Genomic DNA, 18,539 nt, shown 5'->3' with positions numbered 1-18,539 from the left:
AAAACACACATAAACAAAACAGCATAACTAATAATAATAATGAACCCTTATAATAATACAATAATTCATCCATATTATGGACCAAACGATTACTCGTTTAATCGAGAAATGAATCGACAGATGACTCGATTATGAAAATAATCGTTAGTTTCAGCCCTAAACGAGATAAGGAAAGAAGGAGGGGAGTGGAAGCCATGGAGTTGATATTAGACACGCAAAAGAATTTAGAAGTTATTTTATTACATTTATAAATTTTCCAACAACTGTGGCATGGCTCTTATGTCATAATGTTCACAACCCACAACAACAATAGTCAACATGAGGTAGATCACCCAAACACCAAAGCTACTAATGGGCTGCACATGGTTATCAAGCACACTTCAGTGAAGATTGTGAGAGCAAGTTGCATATTAAGAGTTAAATTATCAAAAAACAAAGACACATTCTATGGACCACCGCAGTTTGACAAAAAGCTTTTTTTTTCCTTTTTTTTCTTAACACCAGTCTCATACTTGGGAGCAATTCTGAGTGATTGGAGAACTTAATTTAATTGATTTGCTTGTATGGATTCTTGTTTTTTGTTTTGGCAACTTGTATAGTGCAAGTTCACATTTCTACCTCCAAGACATTCAGTTTAATGAAGCGTCGCCTGGGTCTCGTGCAAAAGCCTTCACGGATGGAGGACGCGCGCCCTTAGTTTAAGTGAGCGCAGCATGCAAATCAAATATACACTTCAATATGATTATCAGTCCCAAAAAAATATTTGTCAAATAAATAGAAATCCCCTCATGGACTTGATTTTCTTTTTCAATAAAAGTCCAACGCAAGCACAGCGCGGGACAGAGACATGTTATTAAGGACACATCTAGGTAGATTCTTCTTGCTTTTGCAACATAACACAAAATGCAGAAAAAACATTTTTGACCGAAAAGAAAATACTGGCAAAAGTTACACAAAACATCAGTAACCCTCAGTGGTGAAGGGACAATACAATATATTAATAATGTAAACAAAGCTTTAAACAGTACTGAAGTCTGAAATCCAAACTTTCATCTTGTTTTACTCTGACACACAATACTTCTCCCTCTCACAGTAGACTGGATTCTTCATTCTCATATAGGTCCGAAAAGATGCATGACTTGAGCAGTGACTTGTATGAAGCGTCACTTAAGGCATATTCTTTGGACAACCCTGTGCAGAAAATATAGAAAAACATTCAACTTTCAAGTATATAAATTGACCTGCTCGGGTGATTATGATTACAGTTTGTTTTTCAAACTGGAGGGGGGGGAAATAGTTTTAAGATACAGCCAAGATCTTCGATGTATAGTCATCCTCAGATCACAGGCACAGTAGCAGGTTATTAGCCAGTGAACTGTGAAGATGATTCCTTGACTTTATGCGATTACGATGAAAATGCCTTATTACAATATATATCTAATTACTAATACACTTTCATTTTGCACGTGCATCTGATTGGCACGAAACATGAGCGGATGAGTTTGACACACATGTCCTTTCCTTTAGCTGTGAACATTTTCTTTGGTTAAATTAACGTGAACGACATGTGGAAACTATTATCACACTCACTCCTTGTCAGACGGATTATCAATGCCACATAAATACCTTAGAGGCACACGAGGAATAGACCCCCAATTTGTAGTTTAAGTGTGCAGGCCTAAACAAGACATCCAATGTTTAGAATGCCACCGATGTTTTAAGTAGAACTCGATCCTAAACGCGATAGAGATCCAAACACGGGCCAACCTTTACATTTTTTATGAAAGGAGTTGAATTATATAGGTGATGAACTTCATGGAATCTGAGAGTGAGAGCAGGTGAGAAAGGAAAAGTGGAGGGAAAAAGCAAGGTGCAGCCGAGGACTTCTTTGGTGCCGACATATGGTAATGACAAAAATACGCAGTAAACAGGGAGACAGGCTTGACCCCCTTTGAGCAACCACCTTGTAATCTCCCTTAAAAACCCTGAGATAAACACAGACTTCATGTCCTGGTTGGGACACACTGTAGTCACACTCCATGTACACATACAATCTTCAAATAGTCACGTTATCCATCGAAGAGTGTCAGTTTTTCCGCTGTGCTGTTTTCCCACACAGCAAAGTCTTCTTCGGTGGAACGCAGGCTCGGCTATGAGCAAGGCTTAAAAACATGTGCTGTCCCTGTGCAGAGCCAGGCATAGAGCACTGTGGTGATACAGGTGAAGACAAGCCACATGTGTCTTCACCTTCAAGTCTTCTGCTCCAACATGTCCTATCTGACCTCGTATGGGGGGGAGGGGGGGCGGTGGTGGCAAGAATCACGATAGCTGGCTGGTCTGGAATCAAATCTTTCCTCGTTTCTGATTGTGCTTCTGCAGCGGAGCGGCGGAACCTCCCCCAACTGCGGTGACGGGGTTCAAACGTGGCGGCCGGTCAGAAAGTAGAGGGGTCGGTCCTCGCTGCAGTTGGCCGTCTGAAACTCGTCCCGCAGCCGGAACTGCCACTCGTCCTCCAGCTCTAGTCGGACTATGGTCTGACGCAGGGAACTTCGGTCTTGGCAGATCACACAAAGGGTGGCACCTACGGACAAATTTGGATAACATTTAGGTTATAAAAATGATGTATTAGATGTTTGGCAGTGGTATGAAAACATGTGCAGATTCAGGAGTGTTTCATAACAACTTGTGTTCAGCCAAAATCACAAGAGTATAGTACAATGGTGTTAATGATGGCTAGCTGCACGCTCCCCGTCACACTCATTGATTAACGTAATGTAGAAAGCGTCACAGTCGCTGAACTCGCGTGTATGAAATGAGAAAGGCCATCGTTCATGTGCTCAGTAACACATGTGCTTTTCCCGCTAAAACATGTCTAAATGGCTGCCGTGTAAAAAAAATAAATGAATAAGAGCTGTAGGAAGCCGAATGACCTTGGTGGAGGTTTGCCCTCTCTTTCTCTGGCTGATTAAATAATAAAAATGATTGAATTGACTCTGCCTTGACATGATTATCAAATAAAAAAAAAAGGTTTTTATTCATAACGCCAAGCATTTATTACTATGTACTAGGGCTGAACAATCCAATTACAATTTACATGACAGATATTATGATTGCCATTTGATTTGCAATCTTTTTTTTTATCTCAAGCTTTAGTTGCAAAAATACTCTATGTAAATATAACCAGTAAAATATAAGCGATTCTTCATAACAGATTTCCTACATTGAAGCCTTAGTGCTTTGCTAATTGAGTTTAATTTGAATAGAATAAATTGTTTAGATCTAATATGTTCACTGATGCATGTGTTAGAACCACATCCTCCACTAAACCTTCACAGGCCATAATAAAGTTAAAAGAACTGGGAGTGTATGTCAGGCAAACATATGCTTTGTCATGAAGACAGTGAAACCTAATTAGACCATGCACTCCTATAGTGCATGCTAGGTAATGTAGTGGTGTGTGTGTGCAATACACTGCAGTGCAGTGAGTGTTTACACAGATTCCCTACAACAGGTTAGATGAGGTACACACTAAAACATGAAGGACGGGTATGCTGAGGGGGGTGTTCACCTTTGAGGAAGCGGAATTTCCTGAGGAGTCCCGGGACGACGAAGGAGTCGCAGAGGTACAGCAGGAGGCCACTGAACACCAGGCCCTGATGGCTCAGGTTGGTGGAGTGTGGACGAGAGTTGAAGTAGCACACAGAGATCTGTGACAAGAAATATAAAACGGAAACAACAAACTTTACAATCCCACTCAAGCAAGATAAAGAAAACATAGAGTGCATATCCTGTACATATGTAACTTTTAAATATGTCATATTTGACTTGTTTCATATCAAGACGGACGGAGGCAACAGAGACCTTGTGCAAGCCAAGAGACTGAAGACATAAAAGAAGTGCCCACGAAAAGTTTCAGAGGTGAATTCTACTGCTCAAAAACTCTGTTGTTAAGAGGTTTGATGGAATAAACACTTCTTGTCCCTGCCTGTCCCGCAATGCCACTCTACTGTACTCAAATCTCATAGTATTGCTTGACAGAGCCAGATTTCAGATGGAGGATGCAGCATAGAAATCCTTCCATAATCTACATAGTTAGATAATCTCTGTTCACAAAGACCAGAGAGGCAGAATGATTACATCAACAACTAGGAAAAAACACCAAAAGTGACACACTGCAGCCACCTTTTGAAACCTCAATGATTCCTGTGTGGAGCTATTAATGGCAACTTTACAAGCTCAGTTATACTGTAGGCTGCATGGCGTGCAACTGTGTCTCATGATTTATTTCTTTTACTAGAGAAACACTAAATATGCTGAGGTGTGCAGAGTGTAAACACCTCATCTGCACAAAATATACAGTACAAAAGATGCATTGCTGGCACTCACTGTAAGCACATGTGCATGGATGCAGTTCACACTGTCCCCTGTCCACATACATCAGCTGTTTTTTGTTTTCTGATTTCCTTGAAATATTATGATCAGTTATACATACACATATATATGTATGTATATATATATATATATATATATATATATATATATATATATATATATATATATGTATATATATATATATATATACATATACATATATATATATATATATATATATATATACATTTACATACAGACATGTATGTATGTATGTATATGTATAAATATATATATAATATGTGAGTTTATGCCAGAGGAGGTTTTCACAAAAATCTGACTATGAAGTAAGTTTAAGGATGACACTGGGGGTTTCCTCTCTTGTTTTTAACAGCAGCGTCCTGGGGATTTCTCACCTCTGGGCTGATGTTGAGGTAGCTGTCGATGGACAGAACTGGGTTGTTTCTGTTTTGAACAGCCTTGGGAAATAATCTGTGGCTGCAGCTCTGCAGGAACCTTTCCAGCAGGAACTGGGCCGGGGCATCGAGGAGGGTTTGCTCGCTGTCTGGGGCACAAACATACTGGGACGGGCTGATTGGAGCCGGGTTTTCCATTTCCTGGAGACAGAAGCAAGAAGTTCAGCATTTCACATTGTCTGAAGACAAAATAAATCCTCTATATAATGTACGAATGAGGCACCGACCATGAGTTTAGGTTTGACCAGGAAGTCGTTGTTTCCTGCTGGAATGTGTTTCTTCATCAGACTGAAGTAGTTGAGGCGACACAGCAGAAGCCCACTGCTGTTCACCCTCAGGTTGAAGTCCACCTCTTCACAGCTGTACCTGCATGGAACCGCAACGCCACAAACATCAAGACACTGCACTCATCGCTAAACGCACAACTGATGCTTGCTCTCTTCCTCTATCTTACCGATTTAGGTCATACTGAACATTTTGAGTTAGGTCCACGTTAAGCATGACAAAGTCGTGGAGATGACACCGACTGAAGGGGTTGCTGGTAGAGCGGCGGCTCAGGCCGCTGCTCCACTTGCGTGTGCCGCACATGGCGTAGAGAGAGATCTTCGGCGTGGACTCCATGTGCTGCAGCACTGTCTTCAGAGACACGTTGATTAGGGTGGAAATTCCATCTGATGTCTCGCTAAGAGAGGGAGCATGAAGAGGACAGGATACACAAACATGAGCATTTGGACAGAAGCCCCTCTTCATAGAAGACATCTACCTGCCCCGTGACCCTCATGTGGAGGATAAAGCAGTAGACAATGGATGGATGGACGGACACCTACCTGCTGTCTGCTGATTGTTGGAGGTTCCACAGGACACAGGAGTCGTCCATCATGACGATGAACGGCCACACGTCTTGCCGCTTGACACCCTGCTCCTCCAGTCGGTTCCTCTCCAGCTCCAGGTTATGATACGACAGCTCTTTGATCATAAATCGTGCGGCACCTTAAAAACACAAGTGTTTCACTTATAATTACACAAAATTGGTATTGGTGTTAAATTGGTATTAGATGGTTAGAATTGGTACATATATGTGTGTGTGTTAGGGTTAGGCATTTAGTTGTGATGGTTAAGGTTAGGGTATGGGGCGAGGGAATAGATTATCTCTATGATGTGTCCTCACTAAGCGACAAGAACGAGTTTGTGTGTGTCTGTGTGCGTGTGTGTTGATCCTTTCTGACCAGATGTGGCCATATTGACACTGATGGTCATTCATAGACAAAGCTATGCTATCCATCCTGTCTTACAGCTGTTTAGTTTAATGCACCTGATTGGCTGACTTCAGACTATCAGACTATTACCCCACACACGCTGGCTCAGAGTGTCAAATGTGACTGTAATAAATCAATCATTATCAGCAGAGATAAGTTGCATAGTGACATGGACATCGTGCAAGAAAACGAGGACGCAGGTGGGTGCTTAATACTCACCACCCACCATTATACGCTGTATAATACATTTTGGTGAGAAGCTTGAAAGACCATAAAAAGAACATTGTTGACCCTACAGTGTATTCCAGTTGACAGTTCAATAATGGAAATAAGTGTGACGGAAACTGCCTAGTTTGTTGTTTGTAGTGAAATGCTGAAGGGAAAGGATCTATGATATTTCAGTGAGCAGCTCACCAACTCCAGCACTGTTGAACATGGCCGGCAGGACGAGGAGGATGTGGTTGGGCCAGTACTTCCTGTAGAGGGGCATCTCGCATTGTTTCACCACCAGGATGTGCACGTGATACGCGCCCTCCGTGGCGTGAAATATGTTGAGCAGTCCTTGCTCTTGGTGTCCCGTAGTTGGGGTGAAGATCGGACTCTTCAATAAATCCGGATCCTAAAAGGCAGCGACGGACAAGGAGAGATAAAAAAATAAACAATGTGACAAACTGTGACATACATATGTTACCTAAATAAAACGTCTGTGTGCTTATACGTGGGAGTATAATCTCACCTTGTTGGTGACCAGAGGCAGGCGCATGCTCTCGAGGTGGCTGCCCTGCTGGCTGAAGACAAAGTGCTGCTCTTTGGCTTTGGGAATGACAAACTGGAGCTGGACCTCTTCGCCCAGCATGGACGAGCAGAAGGTGAAAGCATGAAAGGTGCACTCCGACAGCTACAACACACACATGCATGCATTATTAACACAGAGGGATTCATGTTCAGGACTCCAGGGAGTGTAGAGCTCTTGAGTATCAAAGTATTTTGGCAGCTCGGCGTGAATGTGCATCTATCCGTCTATCTATGCACTGTCCTTTGTGTGAATGGATGCATTATTCTCAATGGTGACGCATCTGTGGTGGTGCACCTGTTTTTCTGGCCACGTGTGCGTCACACTGAGATGAAAATATCTCTACTTCTTTTCTTTTTTTTAATCAATTTTTTAAAGCGCTTTTAATGCATCATTTGATACTCAGAAGAATTACAGGAATAGGTCAAACTTGTTTTAGTCCAGTGTGAAATAAGTTCGGAAGCCTCCATTATATAGAAGAAGCTCCTTAATCCATTGTTTTTCCTTCTTCTTCTTTATTTTCTCCACACATATGGCAAAGCAGGGGTCGAGTGAGTGGTAATCTATGGTCTTTTTTGGATTCTTTTTTTTGTTTAATGCACTGATTACTTTGTGGAACTCCAGTCGTCTCAGCAGCTCCCAGGTTTTGATTGCTTACAGACACAACAAAAGGGCAGCGCTGCAAGCACCTTAGTTTAAAAACAGGCTTCTTCTCAGCATCTAAGCGTTCTTTCAGGAAGCAGTTAAGCCTGTAAACTGTCCTCACCTGCGGGGCAGGGCCGGCTTCACAGTAGTGGTGACACTGTTCACAGTGATGAAAGGCGTTGTGCGCGGCGAACCTGCTCAGACGTATTGACTTGGTCTGTCGTTTAGCTGCAGCATGGCCCTCTCCTTCGTGATTGAAGTCTGCAGGTGTACAAAATTAATGTAAAAATCCATGTGTTTAAATTAAATCAAGATCACAATCACATATGTTCACTGGCACGTAGCAATGTTTAACTCAGGAGTGCTGCTGTTTGCATATTTTCCGCTGACCTTTGAAGACCTTTGGCATCTTATCAGAGAAAACAGGGCTGGCCTTCTTGAACTTAGGGTCTCGGGGGTAAGGGTCAAAGGGCAGCTTTCGAATCTCCTCAATGTCGGGCCACTGGTGGGTATTTTCTGGAGTTGTAACTTCGGACGTTTCTGAAAAATAGTAGAACATTAAATGACGAGAACATTGGATTTATTTATTGAATAGACCATAAACCATTTATTTCTCAATCTCCTTGATATAATACAACCAGAGAATACAGAGAATATGAATACAGGATTATAATTTTCAGATTTAAAGGTCAAAGTGTCAAATATTTAACGTTACCTCCATCTTACACTTAAAAAAAAAAGAGTCCTTTGCACAGCAGCAATTTTGACTTGTCTTGGCAGGAAAGGCACAGGTGTTGCTCATCACATTAACGACGTCTCTGTTCACTTTGTGTAAATTAGGTCACAGTGGCTGATTATTTGCACCTGTGATTTGTCAAAGAGCAGCACTGTTGCTGGAGTGAAGTCCTAATTAATGTCATTGGTAACACCTGTGTTTGTCCTACTTTTTAAATGGCTGCTGTAAAAAAAAAAAAGAAAAGAAAAATTTGTATTTTACACCAGGATACTTCCTGACATGCTTACAGGATTATGTACACACGTTGTACGAGTTCAACCGAAACTAATTTGAACACTTACTAATTTACAGGATACAACAAGTGTGGCATTAGATTCCACTTCCTTTAATTCTTCCATTATCTGATTATCTGATGCTTGTCACGCTAAATCAAATCATCCTCACCCTCCTCCTCCTCTTCCTCGTCATACACATCAACCTCCAACAGCCGGATGAGCATTCGAAACATGATGCGGAGGAACTCCAGGTAGGCACCCGTTTTCCCAACCTAATAAAGGACACAAACATCACATGTTCACATGTTAACGGACACAATTATTTATTTGGCACATTTTAACAATTTCAACAAATTTTGACCTGTGGCGGTCCGCTGAGTAGCAAGCGCCGTGGATGCTGCACAGATGGCGCTTCATAATCAGCATGATGCTGTTTGGCGACGGTCCACTGGCGGTAGTGCGTGCTCTGCTCTGCCCCCTGCAGGTTGTGGGTGATGAGAGGCCTCAGCGGGCTGCTCCAGGACACATCTGCATGCGGCAGCAGGGAGAAGGAGCTCAGCTGACTCCCCGACTCCCCCGCCAACAGGTTGTACGCCGCTCTGGACAGGATGACTGTCCGCGGCGACACTCGAGCAGGTTTGTGGTCTCGGCTGCACTGCGTGGACTGGCTGGGTCTCTGGGTGGAGGAGGACGACGGGGAAGGGGAGGAGGATGAGGAGCTGGAGTAGAGGGAAGGAGGAGCCTTGGAGGCTTTGGGGGTGTTGGTGGTGAACTGGCTTCCCAAGGAATCACACTCTTGCTTGAACGCATGTGTCATCGTTGCCATGTCTGAGATGGCGGCACCTTCGGGGAAGCAGGAGGAAGTGGAGGGCTTCTGGAAAGAGTCTGCAACATCAGATGAACTGACTCCGTTCTCTGCCAAAGAACCTGGATGATGACGTATGAAAAAAGAAATTACACCATGTTTACTTGTTGTAAAATACAAATGAAAAGTCAGTGTTGCTATGATCCTGACCAAAATAACAATTGTGATTCACAATATTATTATTATGATAATTAGACATTAGAAAAGTGCATAAATGTAAGTAAACCTCTGAGTCAAGACGCACAGATTTTTGTTTTGTCCCCAAACATATTTTCATAATTTTCCCAACCTTTAAGTTAATATTTATATACATTTATTTCCTACCCATAAGCTTAAGAAGATGTGCACAAATATAGATGAACATATAGATGAAGATATTACTGCTTTAAATTCTTCAAATGTCTAAAACCAAACTGAGAAACATTGCAGATAAGATCTCTATGTTTAGCGGAATGACAGGAATCTTAAGAGAAGAGAGTCATTAGAAATCATGAGGTGCTGGAATGATTCCAAAGACGCAACCTGTGGCACTTCAAAACAAATCACTAGGACTGTATGTGTAGCAATCCTCTTCGTCACTACCTCAGTGAGGTTACAGGAAACTCACCAGAAGTTCTGGTTGCCGCGCTGCCGTTGCTCTGAGGTCTTTCCAGCTCGTCGCCATCGTTCATGCTGCTGGCCGTCTTCTCTGGGTCTGGTTCCCGTGTGGCCATGGCCCTCTTGGGCTCCTGTACGACATCCCTGGACACGTAGGTGCAGGCCAGACCCACCTCCTGCTCCAGAGCTGTGCGAGTCAAGTAGCTGGAGTCGATCAGACGTAGGTCGCTGTATTTGAGAGACCTAGTGTGGAAGAAGAAGATATTTTTTGTTCCTGTATATTTTATCATGTTCCACTCACAGTTACACAATCTTTCTTGTACAGACGATAACACACTGTGTCAATGTGTGGATTAAATATGAGCGTAAGGAATATGTAATACGTTATTTATGAATGACTACAGTTGTCTGGCGTGTCTACTGGGTCAGGGAATACTGTGAAATCTGACCCTACCTGGGAAAAGTCTCTCCGAGAGGATCTTTCCCGGTGAGGATGACGATGCAGGGCAGCCCCTCCAGATCCTCATACGTGTGCGGTACCCAGTCTTCATTGTCACAGCCTCGCCATGCCTGCAACACAACACATGATTGTTGCTGTTTATTCGATACAAACTGCACCAGTAATTCATATTGTACTAACTCTGATGTTCACATATAACTAAATTCATATTTTTTCAGTAAAACTTTAAATTGTAGTTTATAGTCGACACCGGTTCTTGCCCTCTGGTGGGTTTTTGAGGTATTGCAGGTGAGCAATGAGTAAATTAATTGTCAACTATTATTTGTTCTTGAGTAAAAACAAACAAAATTAAAGGAATATTAAATGTGTCTCATAGAATATGATGCCTCACTCTGAATCTTATATGGTTATTTGTAAATGGAACATAGGGGCTTCTGAGTTAGGTCCACAATGATTATTGTATTACATTTCTTGCTGATGTACATGTAAATCGTGTCCTCGGCTATTTTGCTAGGGGCCTAAAAATTGAGAAGTTTGGGGAAATGTTGTCTTCACTAAAAAGTTAATGAAAGAAGAAGGCAGTAGTGCAACATTATTATTTTGATACAAATGTCAAAAAATTACGTATAATCTAAGAAAACTACAATCATTTCATTATACAATGTATAAAATATCTATAGTTATTGCCAAACATTTAAAATGTTATACTATTTTCCATATCGATGTGTCACACAACTAATATTAAACACGTTTAGTTAGCGATGACGCTCACCCTGAGGCGACTGATGAAGTTTCTGTGCAGGTTGAGTTCGGAGGCGGGACTTCCCAGCAGAACAGCAAAGCACAGCTGCAGGCCCAGCTTGTCCCTCACGTCCTCCAGTCGCTCCCTGGCCAGCATGGCGAGCTGCAGCGAGGGGACGCGGACCAGCAGCATGTGGCCCCGGCCCTGGGAGCCCTCTCTGCTCGGGGCATTGATCAGGTCCTCCACCATGGCCAGAGTCTCCGGGGTGATGTGGTCCCTCAGGGACGGGGAAGAGGTCAAGGCCATCATGGCCTCAGTGTACTGCTGAATGAGCAGGTAGCTGCGGATGACCATGCTGTGTAGGTGTGGATGTCTAGGATAACACACGTAACAGAAAAAAGAAAATTAAGTTTTTATTGTGGTCTCTCAGGCTAATATATATATATATATAAAATCTACTATTACGCTACATATACATGAGAAAAGGATTGGAAAAAGCTTTTGAAAGACAGTCTGACATTGATTTTGAAAAAAACCCTCATAGATCTCTCTTTGCTAGGGATGTAAGAAAATGTCAATAAACTAAAATATCATAATGTTTCATGATGTGATACTGTATGGATTCTTTTTAACACTGTATTGATATGGAAGGGCAGCAAGCTTAAAGGGTGGTTGCACCCATTTTTTACCCACTTGGTCAAATGAAGAATAAACTTAAAATCATTATGATGCTGCTGTATTTGTTTAATTCGACCAAATTTGTGCCGTTTTTATTCGATTTATTTTGAATGTTTGAATTTTTTCAGATATTATACTCATCAAACTTGACAGAATCACAGTAAAGAGCAGTATAGGGATTTTATTTTGACTTTGACGTCAACTTTTTGTCACAAATATTTGTTTTTCTCAATCCCAACGTCCTCAGTTGTTGTGAGACGTGTCTCAGATCCAATAACACATTTATCTCTGGAAATTAATCTAACCCTTTTTTGGATGAAGTGGTGCTTTAAGGCTCTTCTTTCCAATTCTTTTCATTGTTTAACAATTTTACTTTTACACTGAGAGTTTATATATAATAGGATAAATTGGAATATATCACCTTGCTTGTAGTAGCTCACTATAGCACCATTTCTGTACAAGTATTGTCACTCCTGTGTTGCCAAATCCTTGTCTTGGTGAAGATTTCATTATAACAAATGTTTTATTTAATGTCTATATCTCTGGTTCCTTGCATGTTTCAATGTGCTCTTTCCTGATTGTCAGATTCTACAGCTCATTGTTGACAATATCACATAACATAAGGCTGTTCAGTTCAGTTTTCCCCCCCATCTGACAAAAGACAAGCTGCAGGTCTGAAGTCACAACAAACAGCCATCTGCTGTGCTGATTTGTCGGCGATGAGCTCAGGCTGACCTGTCCAGCAGAGTGTGGACCATCTTCTCAAACGCATCATCACATCGCAGTATGGGGCTGGCCATGCCCCACTGCAGGGAGCTGCTGTAGTCCCTCAGGCCAAAGTAGACCAGTTCCTTAGGAGACTGCTCCCCCTGCTGGAGAAAATGTGTACAAGGCTATGAGTGCTTTGCAGATAACAGTAGTACATCCTGGAAGAATTTAACACACTCTTAAATGTCAGTATGTCTCAGATGTATTTTCTTTATTATTTAAATTAAAAATAATCTTTTTTTTTATTGTTTATTATTGATTTTGTTATGTGTAAACACATGTGTCCTTTTATGTCTCCGTTAGACAAGGTTTGCAGAGTCTATGATCTCGTGCTGGCATGTATCTACAGCAACCCGAGCAGATCAACCAGACACAGTGTGCATTATGTGTGTTTACGGGGTGTTCACGGGGGAGGCTGACTACCCAGGAAGGAAAAGAAGGACAGAGTCTTCTCTGTATGTGAAGGCCACTCTAGCTCCCTGACATGCTTTATGAAAGGGAAAGAGGAGTCCTCAGTTTAACCATTAGATGTCACTCATTCTTACACAACGGCCCTTTAAAGCCATGGTTGTTAAAGTGAGTACATTTCAATCCACCAGGGGGCAGAGCTACACAACTCCTCCCAAGAAACATCCTCTGTATGGAACACGTTATGGTTTGACAACGGTTAATTAAAAATAGGGCTTGATAATTCACAAGGCTTCTTAAGAAACTAAAAGGATGGGAGATGAAAATGCTCACCAGACCGTTGTTGGAGGGCCAGTAAACCTCGTTGTGGACGCTGATGCGCGATTGGCGCGTCTGCAGTGTGTATGGGAAGCAGCTGACCTGCAGGACCAGCAGGTTCATGGCATCTAGGACTTCCTGGCAGTTCACCACTCGGTCAGCCAGACCCTGCAGCTCGCCATGGCACACAGAGCCAGACAGAGCACTGGAGAGAGGAGAGGGTCAAGTTTTCTTATCCACAACCATCCACTTGTTTATAATACTTTAAGAAAACTTGATTTGAGACATGGTTCAGGGAAGAGCCCAGGAAGGCCTAGGTTTTTTTTTTCCCCAAGGAAAATTCTCTGGAAAAGAGGAAGTGATCTATTTTGTGCTTCTGGCAGAGAAAAGCAGTTTGCTGAGAATAAACAAAAAAGAATCTTGGCAGACCAAAGAGGCTTGAGAACGTCAAACTTCATCAACACAAAAGGAAATTTAAAAAAGCAAAAAGGATATCTCAAATGATCTGGCCTACATTCTAGTGCAACACAAGGTTGACAACGTTCTGTATTTGTTTTCACTCTTTCCAAAGTCATGTAGGTATTAAAGGACGAGTCTGCATTTGCAGCCACAACTAATTCCCCTTTATCAAAACTATGTCTGCTGCCATAAGGTCTGACTGTGGCTGTCCCTGTGTCCCGGGGGTCGGCGTACCTTGTGAGGTCGACATGCGAGTTGTCGTGAATGAGGATGAACAGAGTGTAGGGATTCTGTTTGACTTTCCTCATGAAGGCCTCCATCTTGGCGTGAACGTCGTTGTCCAGACGCACCACGTACTTGTCCGGTTTCTGGTGAGCTGAGCAGACGTCTTCAATTCCCAGGTCCACGAGCACTCCTAAAAACAAAAACACGTTTGATCGTGTACCAAGAATCAGGAAAAGGAAATTCTGAAGATCGCAACAGACGGTACATTGATCCTTAAATTACGGATGAATAATGAATCATTTTCAAATTGAAATTGCATTTTAAATCAATGCAATTACATGAAAGTTAGAAACAATTAATATCTTTTGGTTTTCATCTTTGCATTAAAGTACAGAAGTGACTATTTTGACAGTATCTCATGTGACAATGTTCCATCGTGTTTATTTGTTAACTTATTATTAACCCAGTTTTTTACCCAATTTGTTCAGCTCTACCCTGAATCATTAAAAGTTGCGGGCAGCAACGATTAATCGATTAATAATCTAAATTTACCGTCAACTATTTTGATCATCGATTCGTTGCTTTCAGTGTTTTCAGCTTCTTTAAGTGTGAATATCTTCCTTAAATGTGAATATTTTGTTGATTTATTAAACTGCAACTGATCCTCAGATTCTACAGCTCGTCTATTCATTCACTGTGATTTGCATGAGCCAAGACTAAAAGAGAGTTACTTTGAAATATGGTGTTTTCACCATCTAATGAAAGACAAGCTGCAAATATTAGGATATGTTCTGGTTTATTTGCTCCACGTGACAAAGACGTCCTTAAAAGTGACTCATTTAGGTTTGTGGATAACATAAGAAGAAACACCGTCATGACATTCCGTGCACCGAACAAGTCCTCGATCAATAGAGAAAATAACCGTTTGTTACAGATCTATTGCGGTTGAACACACACCTGATTGTCGTATGCGCTGCGCCGTCTGGTGCACCAGTACGTGAGAGGGCGGGACCAACACGAGAAAGTCCACTTTACAAAAGCGACCCAAGTCGAGGTTCTGGGTCCCAGAGTCTGCGATGGAGCAGACTTGAGAGAGGAGGCTGCGAGCCACTCTCAGCTGGGTGGGATGGATCTGGAACACCTTCGTTAAGAGCTCTGCAACAGGAAAACATAAGGGTTTATAGCACAAATATACTCTGTACTCAATTTAATGTAACACCATACCTGTCATGACAGGCGCAATCATATGCAGCCAACAATTATATTTAATATTTAGATGCCAGTACATTAGTACCAGTGAAACTTATAGTTTTTCCTCTAGTGCTGTTTTTTATATAGATATACTGAATTTAGATAAAGGTCATGTACTGTTAATTTGGTTGTTTTGGTCAATGATTTTCAGAGACTGTGGTTGGACTCACAGGAGATTTTTTTAGAATTAAAATGAGTTATTTTTGCACACACACCAATTAGTGATAGTGAATTTGACCTCTGCATTTAACCTATCCTGATTACAGACAGTAGTGAACACTCACAAGCCAGGCACAGGGGAATTGGGTGTCGATCCCTGGATTGAAACCAACAACCCTTTGGTTGCAAGCCCAATTCCTCTCCTCTTGGCCATTTGCATGTGTTTTTTTTACCTGGCTTTTAACGTGAGATGAATGTGTATTTGTTTTAACCCTCTCACAACCATCATGATAATCAGGCTGCCTGTATTTATATTGACTTTAAGGCTGTAGAATCGTCAAAAAAAGTGAGTGAGAGTCGATATTCAACCGTTTAGGAATTACGGTACTGAGAAGCTGACGTCATAAACGTATGACGCGCTGGTGAGTCGGGGTCACACCCTGGACAGATCGCCAGTCCATTGTTTTTTCAATTTTCTAGATATCACAAACGGTCTAGGAGTTACAAGACAGGATGTTCACAGAAGGGTTAAATTACATATTACATATACTACACAAAAAAATATTAAGTGTTACTGAAAAGGTAGTAAAAATAGTTTTTATAGTATAGTATTTATAATGCAGGTTGGATCAGTTTGGTTTAAATTGATCCAACAGTTTAAATTTTTGGTTTAAACTGTCCTTGGCCCAACCGTTTCAGTTTACACAACAGTGACGATGAGAGGAGTCTAACCTCTGTCTGAGGGTGGTGACATGCTGGCAGCCTCCTGGGAGTGGATGTGGTCAGTGACATCCCCCTGAAAGGGCTGGATGACCTGGCCTCTCCGCCGGCGCTGGTATCGCACCAGCTGCTTGTCCAGATTGTCCCCTGATAACAACCAGGCATCACAGTCACAACAAAGACACAGACTTACGTACAAGACACAGCTGCAGCCGAATACCCTGCTTTCCATTCACTTACTGTGTGCATTTAGACACAGTGACCATGAACATGAATCAACGCAGGACTCACCTAATGAGGTTGTTTTAAAGTGAGATGCCAAGATGGTGACCTTCCCCGTGATGAGCTCGTAGCTGATTTCCTTCAGAAACTCGTTGGTCGTCAGCATTCCTTCAGCTAAGGCCCGTGCTTGGTACTTTCCTGTGTACAACCAGCACATTTAGACTTAAATGTTTGAAATTTGTACTTACAGGCTACGTAATATAATAAGATGGGTGCCAGGTTTACGTAATAACACTGAAATGGCATAGCTAGGCTGCAAAACTCACCCAAAACAAGCACGCAGAACTCGTTGCTGCTCATTTTCGAGGCGCATATGATGACCACATAGGTGGGCAGGCACTGCTGGTGGTGAGGACCCTCACTGAGCGTACGCAGCGACTCAGAAATGCCCTCTCCCAAAGAGTTATGGGTAACCACGACTTGGACGCTGCCCCCGGAGACGCTGGCTTCCAGCCGAGCCAGCCACGGCAGCTGGGTCAGGGAGATGGCGGGACCACCAGGACAGCACAGCATGGCCTTCAGAACGATCTGTTCCAGCTCCTCCCTCAGTGGAATCTGGTCAGAACCTGAAGGGGAAAATTGGAAAAACGTCAACTTAAAAACCACAGATGAATCAGAAAAGTGCACCTTAGTTCATGTCACAGTTCGATTTTTATCTTTTTCAGTGTTTGAATAAGACACCAGCTCCACGGTCATCCACCTCACATCCCGCCTCCCTCGTGTTGTGATAACAGCTCACATAAAACACTTCAGCAAAGCCAGTTCACTTCTTTGTGCTCGTGTGTGTGTTTACCTAAACGTGCAAGATACTGAAGAGTGAGCAGGATCATTGTTTCCACGCTGAGAAGTTGATTTCTGTTGAGGCCCAAAGTCTCCAGGGTTTTCTCTGTCAGATGGCTGGTCTTATAGCAGTTGACCAGCAGGGGGCTCACCACTATGTCCCCAACGTTTCCATAGAAATAAGGTAAAGTGCCATGCCCTGGAAAGAGGAGTCATCATTAGACAAACATGAAACACAACATGATGCACTATTTACATTCTTATCTTGTCTCTAATTTAAGTCAATAAAATATATTTATTCAAAATGTGAGGGAAAAAAAACAACATATATATGGAATTAAGTTATATCCATTATGTCCATATCCAAAGAGTGTGATATTTAACAAGATGAATGTTGACATTTAGTTGACATTTTCTGAAATAGAGTTGAACCCCTTTTATGGTGAAGAACAAAACAACAACCTTTGAGCGTTTAAAAGTCACATTTTATCAGTGAAACCAGTTGTGAATTCATTTAAGAATCTTCAAGATTTTGGATTTCCTAAAAAAGAAAAGATCTCATACCGATGAGGATGACGGGCCGAACACCCGCTGAGGTAAGCAGGTTGTCAGGAACTATGACTGTTTCTCCAGCAGTAATGGGCTGCGGCTGAATGACTCCAGCTACCTGTGGCTGAGGAGAAGTCACTGCTAACACCGACCCTGGATGGAAAAGTAGGAATGACACGTCAGCACAAGGATAAGTCACATTCAGCCGATCTGTTGCTATTGTTTTTACATAAACCAGAGAACACTGCACATGTGCGCGGTACAGTATATATATATATATATATATATATATATATATATATATATATATATATATATACATATATATATATATATATATATATATATATATATATATATATGTAGCGGCAAATAATCCTCTTCAATCGTTTTTTTTTCTTTCGAAAAATAATTCCTGCTACAAACTCTCCACCTCTGTCTCCATGGAGATGTTTGGTGAATCATCTCTATCAGCCAGAGGAGAGCCAGAGAGGTGGCTTTTCTCTGTCCCCAAATGAGGAGGAAGACGAGTGAGGCTTATAAAAAAAACACAGTCTATGTTCCAACAACAACACACGCACACACGAGCCAATTCATTAGGTACACTTCAACTGTTCATTAGTGGTTATATCGAACACGGCGATCACATGGCAGCAACTCATTGCCTTCACGCATGTAGACATGGTCAAGATGACCTGATGGAGTTCATATTGAGCCTTGAAACGG

General features: G+C 42.0%; 1 protein-coding gene across 5 annotated transcripts in view; it reads right to left on the bottom strand.

Moving 5' to 3' along the window:
- Positions 1-220: 220 nt before the first annotated feature.
- greb1l (GREB1 like retinoic acid receptor coactivator) overlaps positions 221-18,539 on the bottom strand; it is a 73,231-nt gene continuing 54,912 nt past the window's right edge. For 3 of the 5 annotated variants that reach the window (XM_044023381.1, XM_044023398.1, XM_044023373.1), the window contains exons 11-34: positions 17,829-17,966; positions 17,278-17,463; positions 16,751-17,050; positions 16,494-16,622; positions 16,215-16,349; positions 15,030-15,227; positions 14,082-14,262; positions 13,404-13,593; positions 12,630-12,766; positions 11,247-11,589; positions 10,469-10,584; positions 10,025-10,257; positions 8,914-9,479; positions 8,722-8,824; positions 7,932-8,081; positions 7,663-7,802; positions 6,840-7,001; positions 6,518-6,722; positions 5,675-5,837; positions 5,302-5,529; positions 5,075-5,213; positions 4,788-4,988; positions 3,569-3,707; positions 221-2,581 (exon numbers count right to left, since the gene is read on the bottom strand). In XM_044023381.1, coding sequence (XP_043879316.1) covers positions 2,418-2,581; positions 3,569-3,707; positions 4,788-4,988; positions 5,075-5,213; positions 5,302-5,529; positions 5,675-5,837; positions 6,518-6,722; positions 6,840-7,001; positions 7,663-7,802; positions 7,932-8,081; positions 8,722-8,824; positions 8,914-9,479; positions 10,025-10,257; positions 10,469-10,584; positions 11,247-11,589; positions 12,630-12,766; positions 13,404-13,593; positions 14,082-14,262; positions 15,030-15,227; positions 16,215-16,349; positions 16,494-16,622; positions 16,751-17,050; positions 17,278-17,463; positions 17,829-17,966 — 4,646 coding nt within the window. In that variant the 3' untranslated portion in view covers positions 221-2,417. The remainder of the gene's footprint in view (positions 2,582-3,568; positions 3,708-4,787; positions 4,989-5,074; positions 5,214-5,301; positions 5,530-5,674; positions 5,838-6,517; positions 6,723-6,839; positions 7,002-7,662; positions 7,803-7,931; positions 8,082-8,721; positions 8,825-8,913; positions 9,480-10,024; positions 10,258-10,468; positions 10,585-11,246; positions 11,590-12,629; positions 12,767-13,403; positions 13,594-14,081; positions 14,263-15,029; positions 15,228-16,214; positions 16,350-16,493; positions 16,623-16,750; positions 17,051-17,277; positions 17,464-17,828; positions 17,967-18,539) is intronic. The other 2 variants (XM_044023390.1, XM_044023406.1) reach the window with 1 other exon arrangement.

The sequence above is a fragment of the Solea senegalensis genome, linkage group LG1 (genome assembly GCF_019176455.1).
Source record: "Solea senegalensis isolate Sse05_10M linkage group LG1, IFAPA_SoseM_1, whole genome shotgun sequence".
Classification (NCBI taxonomy): Eukaryota; Metazoa; Chordata; class Actinopteri; order Pleuronectiformes; family Soleidae; genus Solea; species Solea senegalensis.
Note: the sequence above shows the minus strand (reverse complement) of the source record. Positions and strands in the feature narration are given on the sequence as shown.